Source organism: Hyla sarda, chromosome 9 (genome assembly GCF_029499605.1).
Source record: "Hyla sarda isolate aHylSar1 chromosome 9, aHylSar1.hap1, whole genome shotgun sequence".
NCBI lineage: Eukaryota > Metazoa > Chordata > Amphibia > Anura > Hylidae > Hyla > Hyla sarda.
The window spans coordinates 138,377,264-138,400,264 of record NC_079197.1 but is presented as its reverse complement, the minus strand read 5'-3'; the positions used below and the strand labels follow the sequence as shown (position 1 = coordinate 138,400,264).

General features: G+C 45.9%; 1 protein-coding gene across 4 annotated transcripts in view; it reads left to right on the top strand.

Moving 5' to 3' along the window:
- The window catches only part of AXL (AXL receptor tyrosine kinase), a 147,094-nt gene that overhangs the window by 101,866 nt on the left and 22,227 nt on the right, over positions 1–23,001 (top strand). For 3 of the 4 annotated variants that reach the window (XM_056540092.1, XM_056540090.1, XM_056540093.1), the window contains 7 exons: positions 3,962–4,101; positions 4,763–4,907; positions 4,996–5,013; positions 6,017–6,152; positions 6,247–6,338; positions 11,026–11,121; positions 15,419–15,496. In XM_056540092.1, the coding sequence (XP_056396067.1) occupies positions 3,962–4,101; positions 4,763–4,907; positions 4,996–5,013; positions 6,017–6,152; positions 6,247–6,338; positions 11,026–11,121; positions 15,419–15,496 (705 nt within the window). The remainder of the gene's footprint in view (positions 1–3,961; positions 4,102–4,762; positions 4,908–4,995; positions 5,014–6,016; positions 6,153–6,246; positions 6,339–11,025; positions 11,122–15,418; positions 15,497–23,001) is intronic. The other variant, XM_056540091.1, reaches the window with a different exon arrangement.

Below are 23,001 nucleotides of genomic sequence, written 5' to 3'. Positions count from 1 at the left end.
GAATCGCGGCGCCCGCACTCAGCCGTATACGGGAACCGTATTTAATGCATGCCTATGAGCCGACCGGAGTGAACCGCAGCCTCCGGTTGGCTGCGTTTTCGGCCGTATGCGGTTTCCCGACCGTAGGCAAAAACGTGGTTGACTGCGTATTTGCCTACAGTCGGGAAACCGCATAGGGCCGAAAACGCAGCCGACCGGAGGCTGCGGTTCACTCCGGTCGGCTTATAGGCATGCATTAAATACGGTTCCCGTATACGGCTGAGTGCGGGCGCCGTGATTCCCCCGCCCCCCTCCCCCCAGCCATAAACGGGAACCGTAAGTACAAAATGTGGTGTGAATCCAGCCTTACAAAGGTCTTCAGATCATAAGCTGACCCCCAGCAATCAGTTGTAAAATGTGATGCAACCTTTCATCAAGTGTCTAGTTTTGCTACAGCACCACCACAGGAGAAACAAAGCATTACACAGTATGCAGTCCTCCAGACTGATGGATGCTTTTGATGCTTTGTCAGCCCTGACTAATAGAACAGTCCAGAACAGGGGGCCAGTTCTATGAGGTTCTGTTAACACTTAGGATAAGTTTCATCAAAACCTGTCCAGAGGAAAAGCTGCTGAGTTGCCCATGGCAACCAATCAGATCGCTTCTTTCATTTTTTTTAAAAGGCCTGTGAAAAATGAAAGAAGTGATCAGATTGGTTGCTATGGGCAACTCAGCAACTTTTCCTCTGGACACATTTTGATAAATCTCCCCCATAGTATTTTAGCCAGTATTGTGATCAGTATTTCTAGCAAAAAACAGAAATGGAAATGACACTGAGAAAAACTATAAAGTAAAGCTTTTCACCTCTTCTATGTGTGAACATAGCCTTAAAGGGGTACTCCAGTGGAAAAAAAAAATTCAAATCAACTGGTGCCAGAAAGTTATACAGATTTGTAAATTACTTCTATTAAAAAAATTTATACTACAGAGGAAGTTCTTTTCTTCTTGAATTTATTTTCTGTCTGACCACAGTGCTCGGTGTCCATGTCAGGAACTGTCCAGAGCAAGAGCAAATTCCCCATAGCAAACCTATGCTGCTCTGGACAGTTCCTGACACGGACAGATGTGTCAGCAGAGAGCACTGTGGTCAAACTGGAAAGACCTACACAACTTCCTCTACAGTATACAGCAGCTGATAAGTACTGAAAGGAAGAAGATTTTTTATTAGAATAAATTCACAAATCTGTTTAACTTTCTGGCACCAGTTAAAGGGGTATAAAACTTTTTTTTATATATATATATATATATATATATCAACTGGCTCCAGAAAGTTAAACAGATTTGTAAATTACTTATATTAAAAAATCTTAATCCTTTCAGTACTTATGAGCTTCTGAAGTTAAGGTTGTTCTTTTCTGTCTAAGTGCTTTCTGATGACACGTGTCTCAGGAAACGCCCAGTTTAGAAGAGGTTTGCTATGGGGATTTGCTTCTAAACTGGGCGTTTCCAGAGACACATGTCATCAGAGAGGACTTAGACAGAAAAGAACATCCGCAAAACATAATTCCAAGAGTAGTATCTTTTTATCCTTATTTTTAAAGGGGTACTCCGGTGGAAAACTTTTTTTTTTTTAATCAACTGGTGCCAGAAAGTTAAACAGATTTTTAAATTACTTCTATTAAAAAATCATAATCCTTCCAGTACTTATTAACTGCTGAATACTACAGAGGAAATTCTTTTCTTTTTGAAACACAGTGCTCTCTGCTGACGTCTGTGTCCATTTTAAGAACTTCCAGTAGGAGTAGGAGAAAATCCCCATAGCAAACATATGCTTCTCTGGACAGTTCCTATTCCTAATATGGACAGAGATGTCAGCAGAGAGCACTGTGCTCATGATGTCAGCAGAGAGCACTGTGTTCCAAAAAGAAAATTATTTCCTCTGTAGTATTCAGCAGCTAATAAGTACTGGAAGGGTTATGATTTTTTAATAGAAGTAATTTACAAATCCGTTTAACTTTCTGGCACCAGTTCATTTAAAAAATTTTTTTTTCCACCGAAGTACCCCTTTAAAAACAAGGATAAAAAGATACTACTCTTGGAATTATGTTTTGCGGATGTGCGTTGTGCAATGCATTAAGCTGAAGAGGACACTTAGTAGAGACATTGTTGGACCACAGTGCTCCTCTCTAATGTAATTGCAGTGTTTCCCAAGCAGTGTGCCTCCAGCTGTTGCAAAACTACTAGTTTTACAACAGCTGCAGGCACATTGCTTGGTGAAAGACTATTCTAACCTACTGTCACTTTACCTTTAGGGAGCCCAGGGAAGGCTAGAAAGTGCTTAGAAAGTTAAAACGAACAAAAAAAACTTCAACACTCAGTTTTGTTTAGTTTTTTGTTTGGCTTAGGGTGTTTTTTGGCTTACAGCTGCAGAAAATCAATCAATTTGTCTAGTTTTTTAAGTGTAAGTGTATCCCCAATTTCTATGTGTCACTCATTCCTCATGCCTATTCTCCCTTCACTGGCAGTAAATAAAAGAAACCGCACTGGTAAGAGGGGCTCCTTCTCAGCCCGGGCCCCTTGTAGTAATTAGTATACAAGACACAAACGATACTGTCTGGGTCAGCCGTCCCGCTGGCTGCTGGCACTGTTTTCTTCCACTTCTCTTTGTGAGATGTCTCTTTTTTTTTACCCAACCTTTAACATTTTTCTCACTTTATTTTACCACGTTAGTGCCTCTCAATTAGTCAGTGCCTAATTTACTTATGACTTAGCATATTGCCGTATAAACATTATAAGGGGTTATCTGAGAACAGCACCTGTACTGCTTAGCCCTATTCACTTAAAGGGGTGCTCCAGTGGACAAAATGTTTTCAAATCAACTGGTGCCAGAAAGTTATACAGATTTGTAAATTATTTATATTTAGAAAATCTCAATCCTTCCAGTATTTATCAGCTGCTAGATGCTCCAGAGGAAGTTCTTTTCTTTTTTTAGTTTATTTTCTGTCTGACCACAGTGCTCTCTGCTGACACTTCTTTCCATTTTAGGAACTGTCCAGAGTAGGAGCAAATCCCCATAGCAAACCTATCCTGCTCTGGACAGTTCCTGACATGGACAGAGGTGTCAGCAGAGAGCACTGTGGTCAGACAGAAAAGAAATAAAAAAAGAAAAGGACTTCCTGTGGAGCATACAGCAGCTGATAAGTACTGGAAGGATTAAGATTTTTAAATAGAAGTAATTTAAAAATCTGTTTAACTTTCTGGCACCAGTTGATCTACCCCTTTGATTCTTCCAGTACTTATCAGCTGCTGTATTCTACAGAGGAAGCTGTGTAGTTCCTTCCACTCTGAACACAGTGCTCTCTGCTGACACCTCCTCTCCATGTCAGGAATTGTCTAAAACAGAAGCAAATCCCCATAGCAAACCTCTCCTGCAGTTCCTGACACGGACAGAGGTGTCAGCAGAGAGCACTGTTGTCAGATAGAAAAGAACTACACAACTTCCTCTGGAGCATACAGCAGCTGAGATTTTTAAATAGAAGTAATTCACAAATTTGTACAATTTTCTGGCACCAGTTGACTTTAAAACATTTGTTTCCCACGGGAATTAAATATTGGGTACCCAGCACATAATAGTCATGATTAAGGGCTAAATGGGTCCAAAATGTGTTGGTCATTAGAGTTCTATCATACTAAGATACTGCCAAAATAAAATGTGGGCTGTACCTTTTGGATTCTCTTGAGTTCCTGTTCCTTGTTGCTGATGTCTATGCTTCCGTATTTTCCATTTGGTCTTGTGGTCGAGCTGGTGAAGCTGACTCTTTGCTGTGAAAGACACAGCCCACAAGAGTGACTTTATTTCTGGGGGGGAAAAAACAGCTCCATTCTTCAACCCTCTGACAATTACAGTACACACCTTAATTTATAGGCCAAGATTATGCGTTTTTATCCTAGACTCATGAGAGGTTTATGTTTCCCTTAATAGTTCCATCTGGCCCTCCCCAGAACGTCACTGCGATAAAGAACGAGACCATGATCAAAATCACATGGAGAGAGCCAGGAGAGCCGCAGAATGGTATATTGAGGGGTTATAAACTGGCCTACCAAACTAAGGACCAACCAGAGGTAAAACCAACCATGCACCAATTTTTGTCTCATAATACAGAATAGTGTGTTGTGATTTGTGTGTGTCTGAAGAGGTGTAGTCCCACAAGCTTTCACACAGGACAGAGATTCAGACCTGACACCTGCTGCGGACATACCTTCACATTGATGTGGCCTACATGAAATACCCCATCAGTTACTTTCTTTTTACCTATGCTGCAACATAGTTGGGGTCTATTCACACGGCAGAATTTCCACTTGCGGAATTCCACCTCAAATTAAAGCCCTTAGACTTCTATGCACTCCCATTCACACTTCTGAATTTCCACTTTCTACCACTAGAGTGAAAGCACCACCAGCATTCAAAAGTGACCAAAACATTAGCCAGGAAGCATAGGAACTGAGAAGCGATCTGTAATGGAACAGACAACAGGTAGAAATTATAGGCAATTAGCAAGACACTCCCAATAAAGGAGTGGTTCTGCAGGTGGTGACCTGCAGAACCACTCCTTTATTGGGAGTGTCTTGCTAATTGCCTATAATTTCTACCTGTTGTCTGTTCCATTTGCACAACAGCATGTGAAATTGATTGTCAATCAGTGTTGCTTCCTGAGTGGACAGTGTGATTTCACAGAAGTGTCATTGACGTGGAGTTACATTGTTTTCCCTTTTCTGTATACAGGTCGTGGTCGATGCTGGTCTGACCAATGAGGTTATCTTGGAGATGCAGCAGCCCGTGGACAATCTTACTGTCAGGGTCTCCTGTTATACAGTTTCTGGGGATGGTCCTTGGAGTGATCCAGTGTTTGCTACAGTCTCTAGCTATGGTAAGGAGCTGTAGTCATCCATTCAATATATCATGTGCTGTGTACTGTTATCTGGTATCTCATGTATGTCAATATTTTTTTTTTCCAGATTCCAAGTCTCCTCAAGGTAAGGAACAGAACAGATTACCGAAAGTACTCATGGAGTCTAGAATAAAGTAACTATCAATGTCCCTCTTCATGAGCCAAAAAGCATAGGTTGTCAACCTGTATACCATATATGTGTACCTCATGCTATATCTTCATGTCGTGCTTTTAATAGGTGCAAAGAAGGAATGATCTTAAAGGGGTGTTCCAGTGGAAAACATTTTTTTTTTTTTAAATCAACTGGTGCCAGAAAGTTAAACAAATTTTAAATTACTTCTATTAAAAAACCTTAATTCTTCCAGTACTTATCAGCTCCTGTATGCTCTACAGGAAGTTCTTTTATTTTTGAATTTCCTTTCTGTCTGACCACAGTGCTCTCTGCTGACAACTCTGTTCATTTTAGGAACTGTCCAGAGCATGATAGGTTTTCTATGGGAATTTTCTCCTACTCTGGACAGTTCCTAAAATGGACAGAGGTGTCAGCACAGAGGTGTCAGATCACTGTGGTCAGACAGAAAGGACATTGAAAAAGAAAAGAACTTCCTGTGGAGAATACAGCAGCTGATAAGTACTGGAAGGATTAAGATTTTTAAATAGAAGTAATTTACAAATCTGTTTAACTTTCTGGCTCCAGTTGATTTACATTTTTTTTTTCCACCGGAGTACCCCTTTAAGCTTGGGTAGGGAACTCTACTGAGAAACAATGAGAAGCACTGCCATAGACTATGTTAATCTGCAAAATATAAGACTATGTTAATCTGCAAAATATAAGACTATGTTAATCTGCAAAATATAAGACTATGTTAATCTGCAAAATTAATCTCCATATATTTCCAATCTATGCTCTGCTGCAACAGTAGGTACACAAACCCATAGCTATCTGTGTATATGTTTTTCCTTGGAAATTCCATGTCTTTTTCCATTCTCCAAACGCAATACTTTAGGCTGGAGACTCTCTGTCCCATACCTTTCTTCTCTATGTAATACCATTCAATGAAAGACTCAAAAACATTTATTTTTTTCAGCAGTCAGAGATATGGCCTCATCTATTTTTTCCTGGCATTGGTGGTACGTGATGCTGGTGGTTGCTGTTGCAGTTCTTGGTGCCATCGCAGGTGCTATATTCCTTGCACGTGCCCGAAAGAAAGAGACACGATATGGGTGAGTGCCGACCTTGTCATTTTTTTGTAACAGGCTCGTGGAAAACATTGTATTCAGCCCAATAACACTGAGGCGTTTCAATGTAAATATTTAGGGAGGCCTTTGAACCGACAGTGGAGCAAGGAGAACTTGTGGTCCGGTACCGAGTAAGAAAGTCTTATAGCAGAAGAACCACAGAAGCCACCTGTAAGTATCATGTTGCTTTGTATTCCTGACCTGTATCTAAATGTGCATCTCCAAAAAGTGGCTTTACTATTGCCTCACCTGCCTCTATTTATAGTACCTAGCTCTTGATCATACATAGTGAATATATATTGAATATACAAGTGGTCCCTCAACATACGATGGTAATCCGTTCCAAATGAACCATCGTTTGTTGAAACCATCGTATGTTGAGGGATCCGTGCAATGTAAAGTATAGGACAGTGGTCTACAACCTGCGGACCTCCAGATGTTGCAAAACAACAACACCCAGCATGCCGGGACAGCCGTTGGCTGTCCGGGCATGCTGGGTGTTGTAGTTTTGCAACATCTGGAGGTCCGCAGGTTGAAGACCACTGGTATAGGAAGTTGTACTCACCTGTCCCCCGCCGCTCCGGACCGTCACCACTGCCTGGGATGTCGCCGTCCATCGCTGTCGCCGCGTCCCCGAGGTGTCCCCGATGCTCCGGCAAGGCCTCTGCTTCCACGGCAACCGCGCTCTCCGTCGCCGCCATCACGTCGCTACGCACGCCGCTCCTATTGGATGACGGGACAGCGTGCGCAGCGACGTGATGACGACAATGGAGAGGCCATCGCATGTTGAAATTATCGTATGTCGGGGCCATCGTAGGTCAGGGGGTCACTGTACTTGTCTAATGGTGGAATCTGATGGCTAGAGATGAGTGAAATTCCAGTAATTCGATTCGTCACAAACTTCTCGGCTCGGCAGTTGCTGACTTTATCCTGCATAAATTAGTTCAGCTTTCAGGTGCTCCGGTGGGCTGGAAAAGGTGGATACAGTCCTAGGAGAGAGTCTCCAGCCCACCGGAGTACTTGAAAGCTGAACTAATTTATGCAGGAAAGTCATCAACCGCCGAGACGCGAGGTTCGTGACGAATCTCTACTGATGGCCTTTGACTACTGAACTCTTAGTATAAAGATCTAAAGTAAACTATGGGAATATCCTGTTGCTTTTGGTTAAAGGGGTACTCCACTGCCCCAGCATTCAGAACATTTTGTCCTGAGCGCTGGGGAAAGTGGAGTGCCCCTTTAAATTAGGATTCAGGTTTGAGTTGAATAAAGTCTTATGTTACTCATAAATATTTATGACCTGCCTAAAACCAGATGTCAGGCTAGCCCCCCGTGTACAGACGATGGGGTCTGTTATACTGGGAGATAGCACAGGGATAGGTGGGGTTCATTTCTTGACCAGATTGATAGACATAAGAATTGGAGGAGTCTGAAGAAATCTATTCTTACTCCATCCACCTGGCTGAACATCAGGAAATTCCTGCTCATGTTTTTGCTAAATAACACTGGGATTAAGAGCGCTCCATGGTTACGAAAAGACCTTTCTCTTAGCGATGGCTTCCTCTGCGCAGTCAGTCTAGCATAAGCCTCTTGTGGGACCAGAAGGAGGGAGCTGTTTTCGAGGAAAAACACTGCATAAATTTCACAAAATACCAACTATTGCAAGACTGATAACCTTATAAATTTCAAAAGTTCCCAAATGTGTTTTGTTTCTCATTGCATCAGTCAGAATCTGGTACACACTTCTGTTTTTTCTTAGTAGTTTAGATTTTTTTCATCTTTTTTGGAAATCCACAAAAAAATGATTTCCTATTTATAATGCATTAGAAAAGTCTCCAGACATTTGCACGTTTTGTTATGTCGCAGTCGTGTGCTAAAATAAAAAATAAAAATTCCCCTATCATTCTGCACTCAATACCTCTCAGTGGCAAAGTGAAAATGAGTGTTAAAAATCTTTGCTATTTTATTAAAAAAAAAAAATGAAAAGAATACATTGATACAGTGTACAGTAACCCCCCAACCTACGATGGCCCCGACATACGATCATTTCAGCATACGATCACTCTCAGAGACCATAACATGTTGAAGGCAGCATCAACATACGATTCTTTTGTATGTCGGGGCCATCGCATAAACGGCTATCCGGCAGTGCAGACTGCTTCAGCTGCCACCGGATAGCCGTTTACGGTGCCCCGTGTGGTCCGCTGACGATCACTTACCTGTCCTCGGGGCTGCGGCGCGTCCTCTTCGGGATCCCCTGCATCTTCGGTGCTCTCCATCGTCGTCATCACGTCGCTGCGCATACCGTCCCGTCATCCAATAGGAGCGGCGTGCGTAGTGATATGATGGCGGCGACGGAGAGCGAGGATGCTGGGGAAGCAGAGGCCTTACCGGAGCGTCGGGGACACTCCGGCGATGCGGCGACATCCAGGGCAGCGGTGACGAGCGGTGACGGGTCCGGAGCGGCGGGGATAGGTGAGTAAAACCTCCAATACCAGTGGTTTTCAACCTGCGGACCTCCAGATGTTGCAAAACTACAACTCCCAGCATGCCTGCTGGGTGTTGTAGTTTTGCAACATCTGGAGGTCCGCAGGTTGTAGACCACTGTCCTATACTTTACATTGCACGGATCCCTCAACATACGATGGTTTCAACAAACGATGGTCCATTTGGAACGGATTACCATCATATGTTGAGGGACCACTGTATTCAGTAGTTGAAGTATCTTTGGCAGCGATTACAGCTTCCAGTCTTCTTGGGTATGATGCCACAAGGTTTACACACCTGGATATGGAGATTTTCTGCCATTCTTCTTTGAAGATTCTTTTAAATGGGCGCTGTCAGATCCAAAAACTTTTGATATGTTGTTACTAATGAAAGTTAAAGACCTTTTGTCACATGGTTGTTTAAAAAATAATATTGAATATTTAATAAAGAAAATGACCTCTAAAAATCCCACCACTATGGGTCTTCATTCCATCCTGGGGCACTAACCAGTCCTGTAGCAGCATCAGCTTGTCCATGAGTCATGGACAAGAGATGACTGATGGACAAGGCTGCATGAGCAGACGCACCAATCACCTACCACCATCACAAGAAGGGACACGCCCCCTTCCCCTGAGAGAATTTGTAACACTGTGAGCTAATGAAAAGAGGATTTTTAAAAAAAATAATAAATATAGATGATAGAGGCATAAAAATTAGATGTACGTGGTCAGGATTAGGGACTGAGTAATTTTTTTTTTGTGTGTGTGGGATCTGACAGGTAGGCTTTAAAGTGGTACTCCGCCCCTAGACATCTTATCCCCTATCCAAAGGATAGGGGATAAGATCTCAGATCGCCGGGGTTCCGCTGCTGGGGACCCCGGAGATCGCTGCTGCAGCACCCCTCTATCATTACTGCGCAGAGCGAGATCGCTTTGCACGTAATGACGGGCAATACAGGGGCCGGAGCATCGTTACGTCACGGCTCTGCCCCTCATGACGTCACGGGCCTCCCCGTCAATACAAGTCTATGGGAGGGGGCGTGGCGGTCGTCACGCCCCCTGCCATAGACTTGCATTAAGGGGACGGGCCGTGATGTCATGAGGGGCGGGGCCATGACGTCACGCTGCTCTGGCCCCTGTATCGCCCGTCATTGCGCACAGAGCGAACTCGCTCTGTGCAGTAATGATGGCGGGGTGCCGCAGCGGCGATCCCCGGGGTCCCCAGCAGTGGGACTGCGGCGATCTAACATCTTATCCCCTATCCTTTGGATAGGGGATAAGATGCCAGGGGCGGAGTTCCCCTTTAAATTCTGCCAGGTTGGATTGGGACCATTAGTGGATGGTTGGTTAACCTTCTGGAAGTTTCTCCTATCAGAGCTAAATTTCAAGTGTCATAGCTAAGGGTCAGAATAGTTAGATACATGCAAGATTTTAGTTTTTTTTTTTTTCTTTTTAATAAATGTAAAAAAAAATCTAAAATGCAGTTTTTACATTGACATTATGTGGTACTAAAGTGGTACTCCAGTGGAAAACTATTTTTTTCACATAAACTGGAGCCGGAAAGTTAAACAGATTTGTAAATTACTTCTATTAAAAAATCTTAATCCTTCCAGTACTTACCAGCTGCTGTATACTCCACAGGAAGTTGAGCTGTTCTTTTCAGTCTGATGACACTGCTCTCTGCTGACATCTCTGTCCATGTCAGGAACATTCCAGAGCAAGAGAGGTGTGCCATGGGGATTTGCTCCTAATCTGAACAGTTACTGACACAGACAGAGGTGTCAGCAGAGAGCACTGTGGTCAGACAGAAAATACCTTAACTGTAGTGTACAGCAACTGATAAGTACTGGAAGGATTAAAATTTTTTAATAGAAATTATTTACAAATCCTTCAGGCATCAGTTGATTTGAATTGTTTTTTTCCCCACCGGAGTACCCCTTTAAATGCAGAAGAGCAGACGGGACATGAATGTTTTTCTCAGCACAAGTGAAAGGATCTGAAGACCTTTTGAATGCATTGTTTACTGGTTAATTATACTGAGTATACAGAGATTTTATTTTATTTTTCAAATTCTACTGCAGTAAAGGATTTATCCAGGATTAGAAAACATATCTGCCTTCTTCCAGAGACATCCCCACTCTTGTCTTGGTGCCTGGTATTGCAATTCAGTCCAGTTGCATGAGAAGAGTTTTAAAAAACAAAACACTGGAAGTTTTAGAAGTTTGACGTCTCAAAGTGACCAATAAAAAAAAAGGTGGAAATCACTTTAGGCTAAACATTCATATTGAAATTGGGGAGTGCACTGTGTTTAATTTCATTGATGTTAGAACAATAGTTCCCATGCAGTAAACAACTTATTGTTCTCTTTGATCTAGTGAACCGACTGGGCATTAGTGATGATCTTAAAGAGAAACTACGAGATGTTATGGTGGATCGACACAAACTAACACTTGGCAAAACACTTGGAGAAGGTAGGCACAGTCCCTTGCTATGTGTTCTGACCCCATGATCAATTGTTGTAGATTAAAAATAATTCAATCTCCTTTTAATATTCCTACTAGCTGAGTGCCTGGCATTGCCCAGTTTTCCTGCTCATATCCCGACATCATATCCCATCCTAATGTACTGAGCTCATATCCCGATCTCATATCCCGACATCCCATCCTAATGTACTGAGCTCATATCCCGATCTCATATCCCGACATCCCATCCTAATGTACTGAGCTCATATCCCGATCTCATATCCCTTCCTTATATACCAACCTCATATCCCGACATCATATCCCATCCTAATGTACTGAGCTCATATCCCGATCTCATATCCCGACATCCCTTCCTAATGTACTGAGCTCATATCCCGATCTCATATCCCTTCCTTATATACCAACCTCATATCCCGACATCATATCCCATCCTAATGTACTGAGCTCATATCCCGATCTCATATCCCTTCCTTATATACCAACTTCATATCCCGTCCTTATATCTCAACCCCATATCACGACTTCTTATACTGACCTCATATCCCTTCCATATATCCCTTCCTCATATCTTGTTCTCATATATCGCCCTCACATCCCAACCTTATATCCCATTCTTATATACATATATGCGAGGGTGGGTTTTTATGTCTGAAGTCCCGTGCAAGTCTATGAGACTTCCGGTACACCTGAGGATGGGATGTAAGGACGGTATATAAGAATGGGATATAAGGTTGGGATGTGAGGGCGATATATGAGAACGGGATATGAGGAAGGGATATATGGAAGGGATATGAGGTCAGGATATGAAGTCGTGATATGGGGTTGAGATATAGGGACGGGATATGAAGTTGGAATATGTATGAGGATGGGATATGAGGACAGGATATGAGGTCGGGATATAAGGATGAGATATTAGGTTGGGATATGAGTAGAATTGATTTCATTCTACTATATTTTTTGTTAACACATAAGTAACATGTGAATCAAGTTTCATCAAAATATCTTCTCCCTTTTGCCATATGGAATTTATGCTGGAACTAACATACATATGTTGAATTGTATATACAGTATACAGATGGCAGTCCTGTTTTCCATTAGCCCTATGTTAGTCATAAATGGAGATCTCACACTTGCAATCTCCGTTAATAAGTCATAGTAGAGAACCCTTGCAAAGTGCAAACCCCATGTGACCACATATTACTTGGAAATTCATTTATTTGAATGGACAACGTGTCATAATACATTTCCCCAGCAGTAGCTTCTATGTATGAAAGCTTCATGTAGAATTAACAAACACTAGAAGGAGAATGAAGATGGGGTGCAACGTAAATCTTGGTTGAAATGAGTACCTAAGATAATAATGGCATAGTTCACACTTGTAGTTTTGATGCTGTTTTTTTATTTATTTTTTTATATATTTTTTTTTTGATAAACTACAACTCCCAGCATTCCCGGACACCCAATAATACACTTAAAGTAATCCATGAGATCTGGCCTTAAAGGGGTACTCCAGTGGGATTTTTTTTTTTAATTCAACTGGTGCCAGAAAGTTAAACAGATTTGTAAATTACTTAAAAATCTTAATCCTTCTGTACTTATCAGCTGCTGCATGCTCCACAGGAAGTTGTGTAGTTCTTTTCAGTCTGATCACAGAGCTGACACCTCTGTCCATGTCAGGAACTGGTCAGAGCAGGAGAGGTTTGCTATGGGGATTTGCTCCTACTCTGGACAGTTCCTGACATGGACAGAGGTGTCAGCAAAGAGCACCGTGGTCAGACTTGAAAGAACTACACAACTTCCTCTGTAGTATACAGCAACTGATAAGTCCTGGAAGGATTAAGATTTTTAAATAGAAAGTAATTTACAAATCTGTATAACTGTCTGGGACCAGTTTATTTGAAAATAATTGTTTTCCACCAGAGTACCCCTTTAAGCCACAATATTGACCAAGTAGCTCTGCACTATTGCTATGCCTCTGATCAGTATCACTAATAGTAGTTAGCAAATGTTCTATCCGCCTCATGCATCCTCATTCACTATATAAAGCCTCTTAGAAGAAGGGTTATTTATTAACACACTGCAGGGAACCATGAGAGAGGTCCTGAAAGGTTCCTTCAACCATGAATGTGGTCCTTCAAGGTTCCTCTTGATCCTGTCCTCTTATTCTCTAGTCCATAACCTTATTCCACATAAACAAACCCCTATTACGTCTTAAGAAAATACTATTTAATTTGCTGGAAACTATTGCTGGAACTATAAAGTACGTACCCCGCTACTTGGTCAGTCTCTATTCTGTCGCTATATTGACTGCCAGTGATGTATTATACTGTTCTATTGTGGATTCTCGGTTCATAAAAAGTTGCGTCTGGAACTGGTTACATTATGTAGGAAGAAAAAGTGAAATAAAATCCAGGAATTCCTTTAAAACTCGAAGACGTGTCTTTCCCATCAGCCCTCACAGGACAGGTTCTTGCTGTCTCATCCTCACTGTGTTTTCCTATGTGTGGGAACAGTCCCGCAGTAACACGAGCCTCGCAGACCCCACTTCCGTTCCCTGTCTTATCCTACACAGTCTGGAAAAGCTATCGGAAAACAGCACTTGGTCTAATGGCTTCCTTTCGCTTCCTCCTGGGAGACTGATCTCCTGCCAGATTTCTTGCTGTTGGTCCTGAAGGGCAACTTGTTAACCTAGTGGCTGCTGGTTCCTGAAGGGTCCCCAAGGGTCAATAATCCTTCTGTAATAGAATTATCATGGATCTAGATTATAGGTCATTTAGTCAAAACAGAATTACTGTAGTTACTTTTTCTAGTAAACATTTGTTAGTGCCCCATCAGCCTCACAGGAGGGTATTTTGCCTTCCTTTGGATCAACACAGTAGGGTTTTAGGTTGAACTGGATGGACTATTTTCTTTTATCAACCTTACAAACCAAGTAACTATGCAGCTATATTTAAATGGGCACTGTCATTGAAACAAATTTTTGCTATGGCACTCCTTAAATAAATAAAACATCTTTTTAATGTAGTTTTTATTTTATTTTGTTTCTATGTTTTATTTGTATTTAATCAAGCTGCCACTAGGTGTCTCCCTACTTGTCCATAGCACATTTTCCCCCATGTCTTGCACAGACTTTGGACTCCTGTTGACCTGTCAGAAGTCCAAAATCAGGAAATCCCATCTGGAGTGCTAAGGGGGGGGGGGGTGCAGCCTTATCCAATCATAGCTCATCTCACACTGAACTGCTCTGGGCTGTGTGTAGCAGAGTGAGGGAGGAAGTTCTCCCCTGTATGGCTTCAGATGATGTCACGCCTGCTGGGGAACGCCCCTTCCCAGTCTGACTGAGCAGAAAATACAGAGAAATATCAAGGTAGAAAACAAAAAAATAATAAAAATAAAGGCAGGGGGTGGTTTATCATGATGGGGGCAGTGAATAAGATCATGAGAGGTACTCTTTAAGTGATTCCTTTCTAAGGGCTTAGCAGTCACCCTTGTGCATTCTATATAGGAGAATATTGCTGGACCAAATTAACCTTCTGCATCAAAACCCACGAGAAAAAAACTGTGCTCCCACCCAAAGGTTTTGGCGCCATTGCTCTACAACAATGGTCTCAAATTGTGGCCCTTCAGATATTGCAAAACTTCAACTTCCAGCATGCCCGGACAGCCGTTGGCTGTCCGGGCATGCTGGGAGTTGAAGTTTTGCAACATCAGCAGGGCTACAGTTTGAGACCACTGTTCTAAAACATGATCCTTGCCAAATTATTCCACCATTTGCAATTTTTATTAAAGGGGTATTCCAGGAAAAAACTTTTTTTTTATATATCAACTGGCTCCAGAAAGTTAAACAGATTTGTAAATTACTTCTATTAAAAAATCTTAATCCTTTCAGTACTTATGAGCTTCTGAAGTTAAGGTTGTTCTTTTCTGTCTAAGTGCTCTCTGATGACACCTGTCTTGGGAAACACCCAGTTTAGAAGCAAATCCCCATAGCAAAACTCTTCTAAACTGGGCGGTTCCCAAGACAGGTGTCATCAGAGAGCACTTAAACAGAAAAGAACAACCTTAACTTCAGAAGGTCATAAGTACTGAAAGGATTAAGATTTTTTAATAGAAGTAATTTACAAATCTGTTTAACTTTCTGGAGCCAGTTGATATATATAAAAAAGGTTTTTTCCTGGATAACCCCTTTAACTTGTATATGGGGGGGGGGGGGGGGACCTTTTTGCTGGATGTGTAAAGGGAAAAAATAGAAAACCAATAAATATAATATATCTTGCTTTTTTAGGAGAATTTGGCTCGGTCATGGAGGGTCAGTTGAATCAAGACGACTACATTCTCAAGGTGGCTGTGAAGACCATGAAGAGTAAGTGATAGTTTGTGTTGGTACATTCCTCTAGGGCAGTATTCCCCCAACCTGCGGCTCTCCAGCTGTTACAAAACTACAACTCCCACTATGCCCTGACAGCCTGCAGCTGTGGGAGTTGTGCTTTAGCAACAGCTAGAGAGCCATAGGATGAAGAACACCATTTTGGAGTATACATTTCATAGTATTTGGGTAGGGGACACTTTTTTTTTTAGGTCCTCTTTTTACAATATATATTCTTACGGTGGAAGAAAAACTCATTGCTCTTTGCAAGTGGTCTCCAAACTGTGGACATCCAGCTGTTGCAAAGCTATAATTCCCAGTATGCTGGGAGTTGTAGCTTTGCAACAGCTGGAGGTCCACAGTTTGGAGACCACTGGTCTATGCTATTAAAGGGGTACTCCGGTGGAAAACGATTTATTTTAAATCAACTGGTGCCAGAGAGTTAAACAGATTTGTACATTACTTTTATAAAAAAAAAAAAAATCTTAATCCTTCCAGTACTTATCAGCTGCTGTATGCTCCACAGGAAGTTCTTTTCTTTTTGAGTTTCGTTTCTGTCTGACCACAGTGCTCTCTGCTGACACCTCTGTCCATGTCAGGAATTGTCCAGAGTAGGAGCAAATCCGCATAGCAAACCTATCTTGCTCTGGACAGTTCCTGACATGGACAGAGGTGTCAGCAGAGAGCACTTCCTGTAGTCCTGAGCAGTTTGGTGTGCAGCTCATTCGGGTGTGTCTCTTTGTGTGCTCCAGAGACTTCCAGCAGACCAGAGCAGGTGTTTCATCAGCCTCCCCAGGTGTGTGGCAGCCTCCTCGGGAGAGCCTCCCTGCATGGCGTCCCTGGCCTCCACCTCCCGTTCTTCAAGGCTGGCGGGGGGTGGAGAGCAAACAGCAACAGCCATTCCGGCCCGGGGTAGAAGATCTGGCAGAGTCTGCAGCAATGCAGGCTCTGCTCCCCCGGCAACAGGTACCAGCCAGAGATCTGGTGGACAAAAGGCGAGGAGGAGAAGTGTGGAGTTGTGGGTAGAGCGAGGGCCCAAGGAGTCCAGTGCCAACTACTGCTCCCGCCTGGCCGCGAGGTTTGCTGAGTATGATCGGTGCGGCAAGGATCTGAAGTTGGCCAGAGAAGATCTGCGAGGCGCTCAGAATCTGGTGAACACTGCACCAAAAAAGAACAGGCCAGAGTTAAGGAAAAAGATCGCAGCACTGAAAGCTGAGATTGTGCAGCTGGAGGAGAGGAGAGCAGAGATCTTGGAGGGGAGCGGTCTCTTTAAGGAAAAGCTTGAGAACGACAGCCGGTTTGCCGCCACGAAATCCCCAGGTAAGGTGGAGGTGGATGTTGGGGAGAGTAGTGGCGGTGAAGATAGCGAGGATGGTGGTGAAGCTGTAAAGGAGGAGGAGAAGGTGGAAGAAAGTGCACAAGTTGTGGAGATGGATGCTGTTCCTGTGGCTACTCCCTATGACACCAAAACACAGGACAGCTACATTGAGCCAGCACAGGTGGCACTACCAGCAAGCGATAGTGAGGAGGATGTGGAAAGTGAGGCTGGGGGATTGTTGAGGGCGATCATAATGCAGGAGTCCCCAGCCCACCTCCAGAATTTTACCTTTGGAGAAGATCAGTGTGAGGATGTGGTGGTGAAGCGAAAAGCTAAGAAACAAAAGATTCAGGAAACAGTACAATATGTGTTTGTTCCCTTCCAGCAGTCTGGGCCAGCTGCAAAGCTGGTTCAGGCTGCTGGGCCCCCCAGACTGCCAGACCCCGTTTCTGTGGTGGAACGGAGCCAGCATGGGGGGTACAGCATGGCGTCAGAAAAGGCAGAGGGCGCAATAGATGTGAAGCCCACCCATCTTGCCGGTAGGGAGGGGCAGGATGGGCTGATGGTGGGCAGTGGCGAGGCAAGCTATGCTGCCGTGTGCTCGGGGGGCGGTTCCCCGAGTGCTATGGGCATTACCGGCACTGCGGGGCACTCCCCTGTGAGGGGGGGGGAGTGTCCGGGTGCCGGTGGAGGAGAGTGGTAGGTCTGTGTGCTCGGGGGGCGGTCCTCCGAGTACTGTGTATTCTGTGGGCGCTGCGGGGCACTCCTCTGTGAGGGGGGGGAGTGTCCGGGCGCCGGCATCATCCACAGAACCCGTGTGGTTGGGAAAAGTAGGTGCTGGCACTGTGGGAGGAGCTGGGGTGCGCCCGGAGGGGCAGCCCCAGACTCCGGAAGTGACTTCAGCTATGGAGCAGGAACTATCAGCATCGACCCCGGCAGCTAAGCCAGAAAAAAAGAGTGTAATAAAACCTGCAACACTACAAGTCCCAGCCAGCCCAGAAAATGTTAGTCAGGATAAGAGTGCTGGATGTGAGAATGCTGAGTGTGGAAGTGTTGTGGATGAGAGGAGTGTATGTGGGAGAGTCAGTGGAGTGAATGATGGTGGGAGTAGTAGTGATATGAATGGGAAGAAAGATGATGAGAGGAGTGGTGTGAATGGTGTTATTAGTGGTTCTGGGTCTGGTCCGGCTGCCCCCCCGGTAGTGACTGCTCCTAGGAGCTATGCCAATGTTGCTGCCGGGGATTCAGGGGGGTCCCCGTCTCCGTCCGGCTCTGGAGGCCTCTTGCAACAGCGCCTCCTGGAGGCTCTACGCAGGGGTGACAGGTCGATCCAGGTAGAGGGAAGGGGTGAGGTCGACCTGTCTTTCTGGATAGAGAGGCACGGTTTGGGGGCTTTTCGAGAGAGGAATGGGGAGGTGGTCTGGTCCCTCCCGACATCCGGGCAGGACAATAACCGTAGGAATGTGGTCCGTCTGATTTGGAGGGGCGAGGATGCGTGCCCACCTCGCGCAAAAGTGGTTGAGCTCCTCCTTCAGATGGAATTCAGGGCGAGCGACATCTTTGCCCTGATTCACCCCTATGGTTCGTCTGAGTTTGACGTCAGTTTCGTTCGGCCGGAGGGTCTTGAACTCTTCTGGTCGAACTACGAAGTGGCGAAGAACGAGCCCGGCTGGCGGGATTTCGCCGTAAAGGCGATTTCCCGTCAGAACTCTGTCAAGAAAGTGACCGTTTTGACCCGTAACGAGTCGCTTTCTTGTTATGACATCATGACCTGGCTCGGACGGTATGGGGATGTGACGGACATGCCCAAGAAAAACTTTGATGAGCACGGGATCTGGTCCGGGGCCTGGACGTTTTCCGTCAAACTCAAGCGTTCAGGGAGTACAGTTGCCCACATTCCGTCAGCCGCCTTCCTTGGACGTGATAGGATCCAGGTCTTCTACCAGGGGCAGCCTAAGGTCTGTCACAGGTGTGGCAGCCCCACCCACTTTAGCGCAGCCTGTACTGTGCAGGTCTGCGCTTTGTGTGGTGGGGTGGGTCATCTGGCCGCATCCTGTAGGCAGATCCGGTGCCACCTGTGTGGTGTCCTCGGGCACCCTTTCAGCCGTTGTCCTAGCGCCTTCGCCCGTGCAGCGGCCGCTCCGGCTGAGGAGAGCTGTGAAGTTGCCTCGGCTGGGGAGGGCACGGGCAGGGATGGGGGTGCAACAGGGCTAGTGAGGAGGAAAAAGGGCCCCGCCAAACTAAGGCGGGAGGAAAATCGGAGGAGGAGTAGGGAGCTGGAGAGTGCCCAGGTGGCGGGGGTAGCTCCGGCCCCTGCTCCTGAAGCTGGCCCTGTAACCGCTGAAGCCCAGGAGGAGGACGTGCTGGATGAGGAGGTCAGGATGCTGCGCAAAGAGGAGGGCAATATGGCCGACCTTTCTGATTCCTCCCACTATGAAAGTGTGGATGAGGAGAGTGGAGAGAGGCCTAAAAAGAAAGACAAGGGCAAAAGAAAAGGGAGAAAGAAGAGGTCAGAGCCCTCTGTTCCCTGTACTACGGACCAGGTCCAAAACGGAAGCCTGATTGCCCCCCCTCTGATTGACCTGTCAAACCGGTACCTCGTCCTCGATACCATCTCCTCCCCCTCCTTGAAGGGGGAAGGTGAGGGCCAGGTGCCTAGGAAGAAGGAGCCTCCAGGGGGAACTGGGCCCTGTCCTATTGAGGCTCCTTCCTTGGAGGGCAGGGCTAGACCGGGGCCGGACGTAGATGGGGATCAAATGGACCAAACTGAATCAAAAAAAAGAACTAAGAGTGGTCCTGCCCTCTCATTCATCTTCTTCGGGGGATGAGGGGGCTAAAAAGAAGGGAAAGAAAAAGTAAAGGGTGTGGCCGTCTAATTTAATCACCCTGTATGGCGGCACTCACCCCATTGACGCTGGCATCTATTAACTGTGCCAGCATAAAGTCAGATACGGCTAGATTCGCAGCCTTTGATTTTCTCGGCCGCGTTGAAGCTGACATTTTCTTTTTACAGGAGACCAGGTTGCCAGATCTAGCCTCTCTGGTAAGAGCCAGAAGAGAGTGGAGGCGTGGTCCCTCCCACTGGTCTCTTGCGGCTGAGCCGTATAGTGGGGTGGCGGTCCTTTTTACCGCTCCTGTTGAATGCCGACGGGTTATTGAATTAGAAATGGGGAGGTGCCTGATCTTAGATGTCTTCATGAAGGGACAAGAGCTTCGGCTCATTAACATCTACGCCCCGCAAACTAAGCGGGGCCGTAAAGATCTCTTTATGAGGATTAAGCCCTTTCTTTTTACGAGTCGGCAAGTGATCTTTGGAGGGGACTTCAATAATGTCACGAGGTCCCAAGATCGGAGAGGCTCCAATGGTCCGCTGACTTGCGATAGTGTGGCACTGATTAGCATAGCTAGAGAAGCTCGCCTAGAGGACGCCCACATCCGGAGCCCCTCGGGCCACGCGGGTTTCACCTATCATCAAGGTAGTCGCAGGTCTAGGATAGATAGGTTTTATTTAAAGGAGGAAGCCGTCTCTTCCGCAGTGTCCGTGGTTGAGGTGGAGTTCTCCGATCACTGTATGATTTTGTTTTCCCTGAATGTTTCATAGACCCCCCGGATGGGTAAAGGTTATTGGAAGCTGAATTCGTCCCTCCTGGAGGAAGCAGAGGTGAGACAGTCCTTTGAGGATTTTCTTCAGAGTCAGGTACCTTTACTGGGCCTCTGTAGTAATAAGCTGGAGTGGTGGGAGATATTCAAGAAGCGGGTTGCGGGGTTCTTCCGCCAGCTCTCGAGCCTCAGGTCCCTGAACAGGTATCGCCTGTATCAGGGTCTGAGGAGGAAACTCGAGCTTCTTGTCTCGACTGGAGGTAGCCGAGAGGATATCTCCAGAGTGAAGTCCTTGCTGATGAGGTGTCAGTACGATAGGCACGCATCTTTGGTTTTTGAGAGGGATTTCGGGAAGTACCGCTCGCCCGACCCTTACAGGAACTGCAAGATGTCAGTGAGTAGTAAAGTCATTTCAGGACTGATTGATAGTACAGGATCTCTGAATCGGTCCAGATCAGGGATCTTGGAGGTCGTCAGATCCTTCTACTCGCACCTCTTGGGGAGGAAGGATCTAGATCGAGACAGGATGTCGGTTTTCCTGACTGAAACCATTCCTGAGCCAGGGGTAGACCCCTCTCTTGATGTTTTGGCAGAAGAAATAGGGGAAGAGGAAGTGAGACTGGCGATCGAGGGGCTCGCCCCCAAGAAGTCGCCAGGCCCGGATGGCTTAACATCTGAGTGGTACAGGACCTTTAAGGAGTCTTTAGCTCCCCTCTTGACTGAGGTATTTAATGAGTGTCTCTCCTCGGGCACTCTGCCGAAGTCAATGAGGAGGTCAGCCCTGATTCTTCTGTCAAAGGGTAAAGATCCTAGCCGTGTTGAGAATTGGAGGCCCATAGCTCTTCTCAATACGGACAGGAAGCTTCTGGCCAAGATATTGTTTAATCGGCTGGTGAAGTTTGCACCCCGGCTCCTTTCGGGGGCTCAGCACTGCTCTGTTCCAGGCCGAAGCACCTTAAGTGCTGTCCTTAGTGTCAGGGAGGCAGTGGAGCGGAGTAGTGCAGGTCTCTGGAAGGGGTACTTGCTGTCCTTGGATCAGGCCAAAGCATTTGATCGGGTGAACCACGAGTACCTCTGGTCCGTCCTCCTGAGATATGGCTTACCAACTACTTTTGTTAATTGGCTTAAGATCTTGTATGCAGGGGCAGAGAGTTTCCCGCTTGTGAACGGGTGGTCTGGCCGCTCTTTTGAGGTGGGGTCCGGAGTCCGTCAGGGTTGTCCTTTGAGCCCGCTTTTATACGTATTCGCAATCGATCCCTTCGTCCGGAGGGTAGATTGTGGGCCGTTGGCGGGAGTCGGGATGAGTCTGGCGGAGCCGGCTGTCACCCAGAGAGTGGTGGCGTACGCTGATGATGTCACTATTTTCGTCTCCTCGAGAGAGGAGGTCGATGTGGTGATGTCGGAGGTGGAACGCTACTCGGAGGCATCCGGGTCTAAGATCAACCGGGATAAGTGTGAGAGTCTCTGGCTGGGAGGGGGGGATCCCACGTTTGATCTCCCGGACACCCTTCCAGGGCCCCAAGAATCAGCAAAAGTCTTAGGCATCACATTCGGCCAGGATGATTATCCCACCAAAAACTGGGATGGAAAGCTCCAGGATGCCACTCAGAAGGTGAACCAGTGGAAGGGTTGGTCTATGACCCTCAGGGAAAGGGTACACCTGATCAAATCGTACCTGCTCCCCTTGTTTATCTATCTGGGCAGCGTATGTATCTTGCCAGAGGCTTACTATACTAGGATCTACAGCCTGTTTTTCCAACTGTTATGGGGGAACAGGATGAACCTAGTCAAGAGGGAGGTTACGTACCGCACGAGGAGACTAGGGGGTTTATCTATGGTAAACCCTGTGGTGTTCTTTACGAACACCTTCTTGAAAGCCAACATCGCAAACCTCTGGTCAGAGAGGGCTCCTCCGTGGGTACTCTCCTGCAGGGAATGGTTTCGGCCTTTCTTCCAGGAATGGGAGACAGGAGGGCAAGTGAAGGACCTCCGTACGCCCCATGGATATCTTCCGGCTTACGCTACCCCGACTCTGAAGGCGATACGTCGGTGGGGTCTGGGAGTGTGGGAGATCAGGACCCAGTCAAGGCAGTTCCTTGACAAACGGGTTCTGTTGACCCACTTTCAGAAGCCTCTGGCGCTCAGGGACTGCCCAGGTCGGGATCTGAGGGTGGGGTTGTATCTTTTGAACATGAAAAGGATCCCCCAGAAGTTTTGGGACTTGGCCTGGCGCTGCTTTCAGGGGAAGCTATATGTAAGGGACAACCTGAAGTGTAGGAACTCTGATGACCGGGGATGTCCCCGAGAAGAGTGCGGGGACACGCTGGAAAGCATGGACCACTTCCTGCTTCACTGTCCCTTTAATATAGGGGTTTACAACCGGGTGGGCGCTTCCATCGGCTGGAGTCAACTTGCCGGCCTTACCTATCCGGAGTGGGCTTATGGGGCATTCAGGTCCCTGGGTGGCCGAGACCGGGGCACTTTATTCTTAGTTAGCTTAGTGGTTAGGTACTACACGTGGAGTGCACAGTGTTTAGTGTCAACCCAACAGAAAATCCTCTCCGAGGTGGAGGTCTGTAGGAAT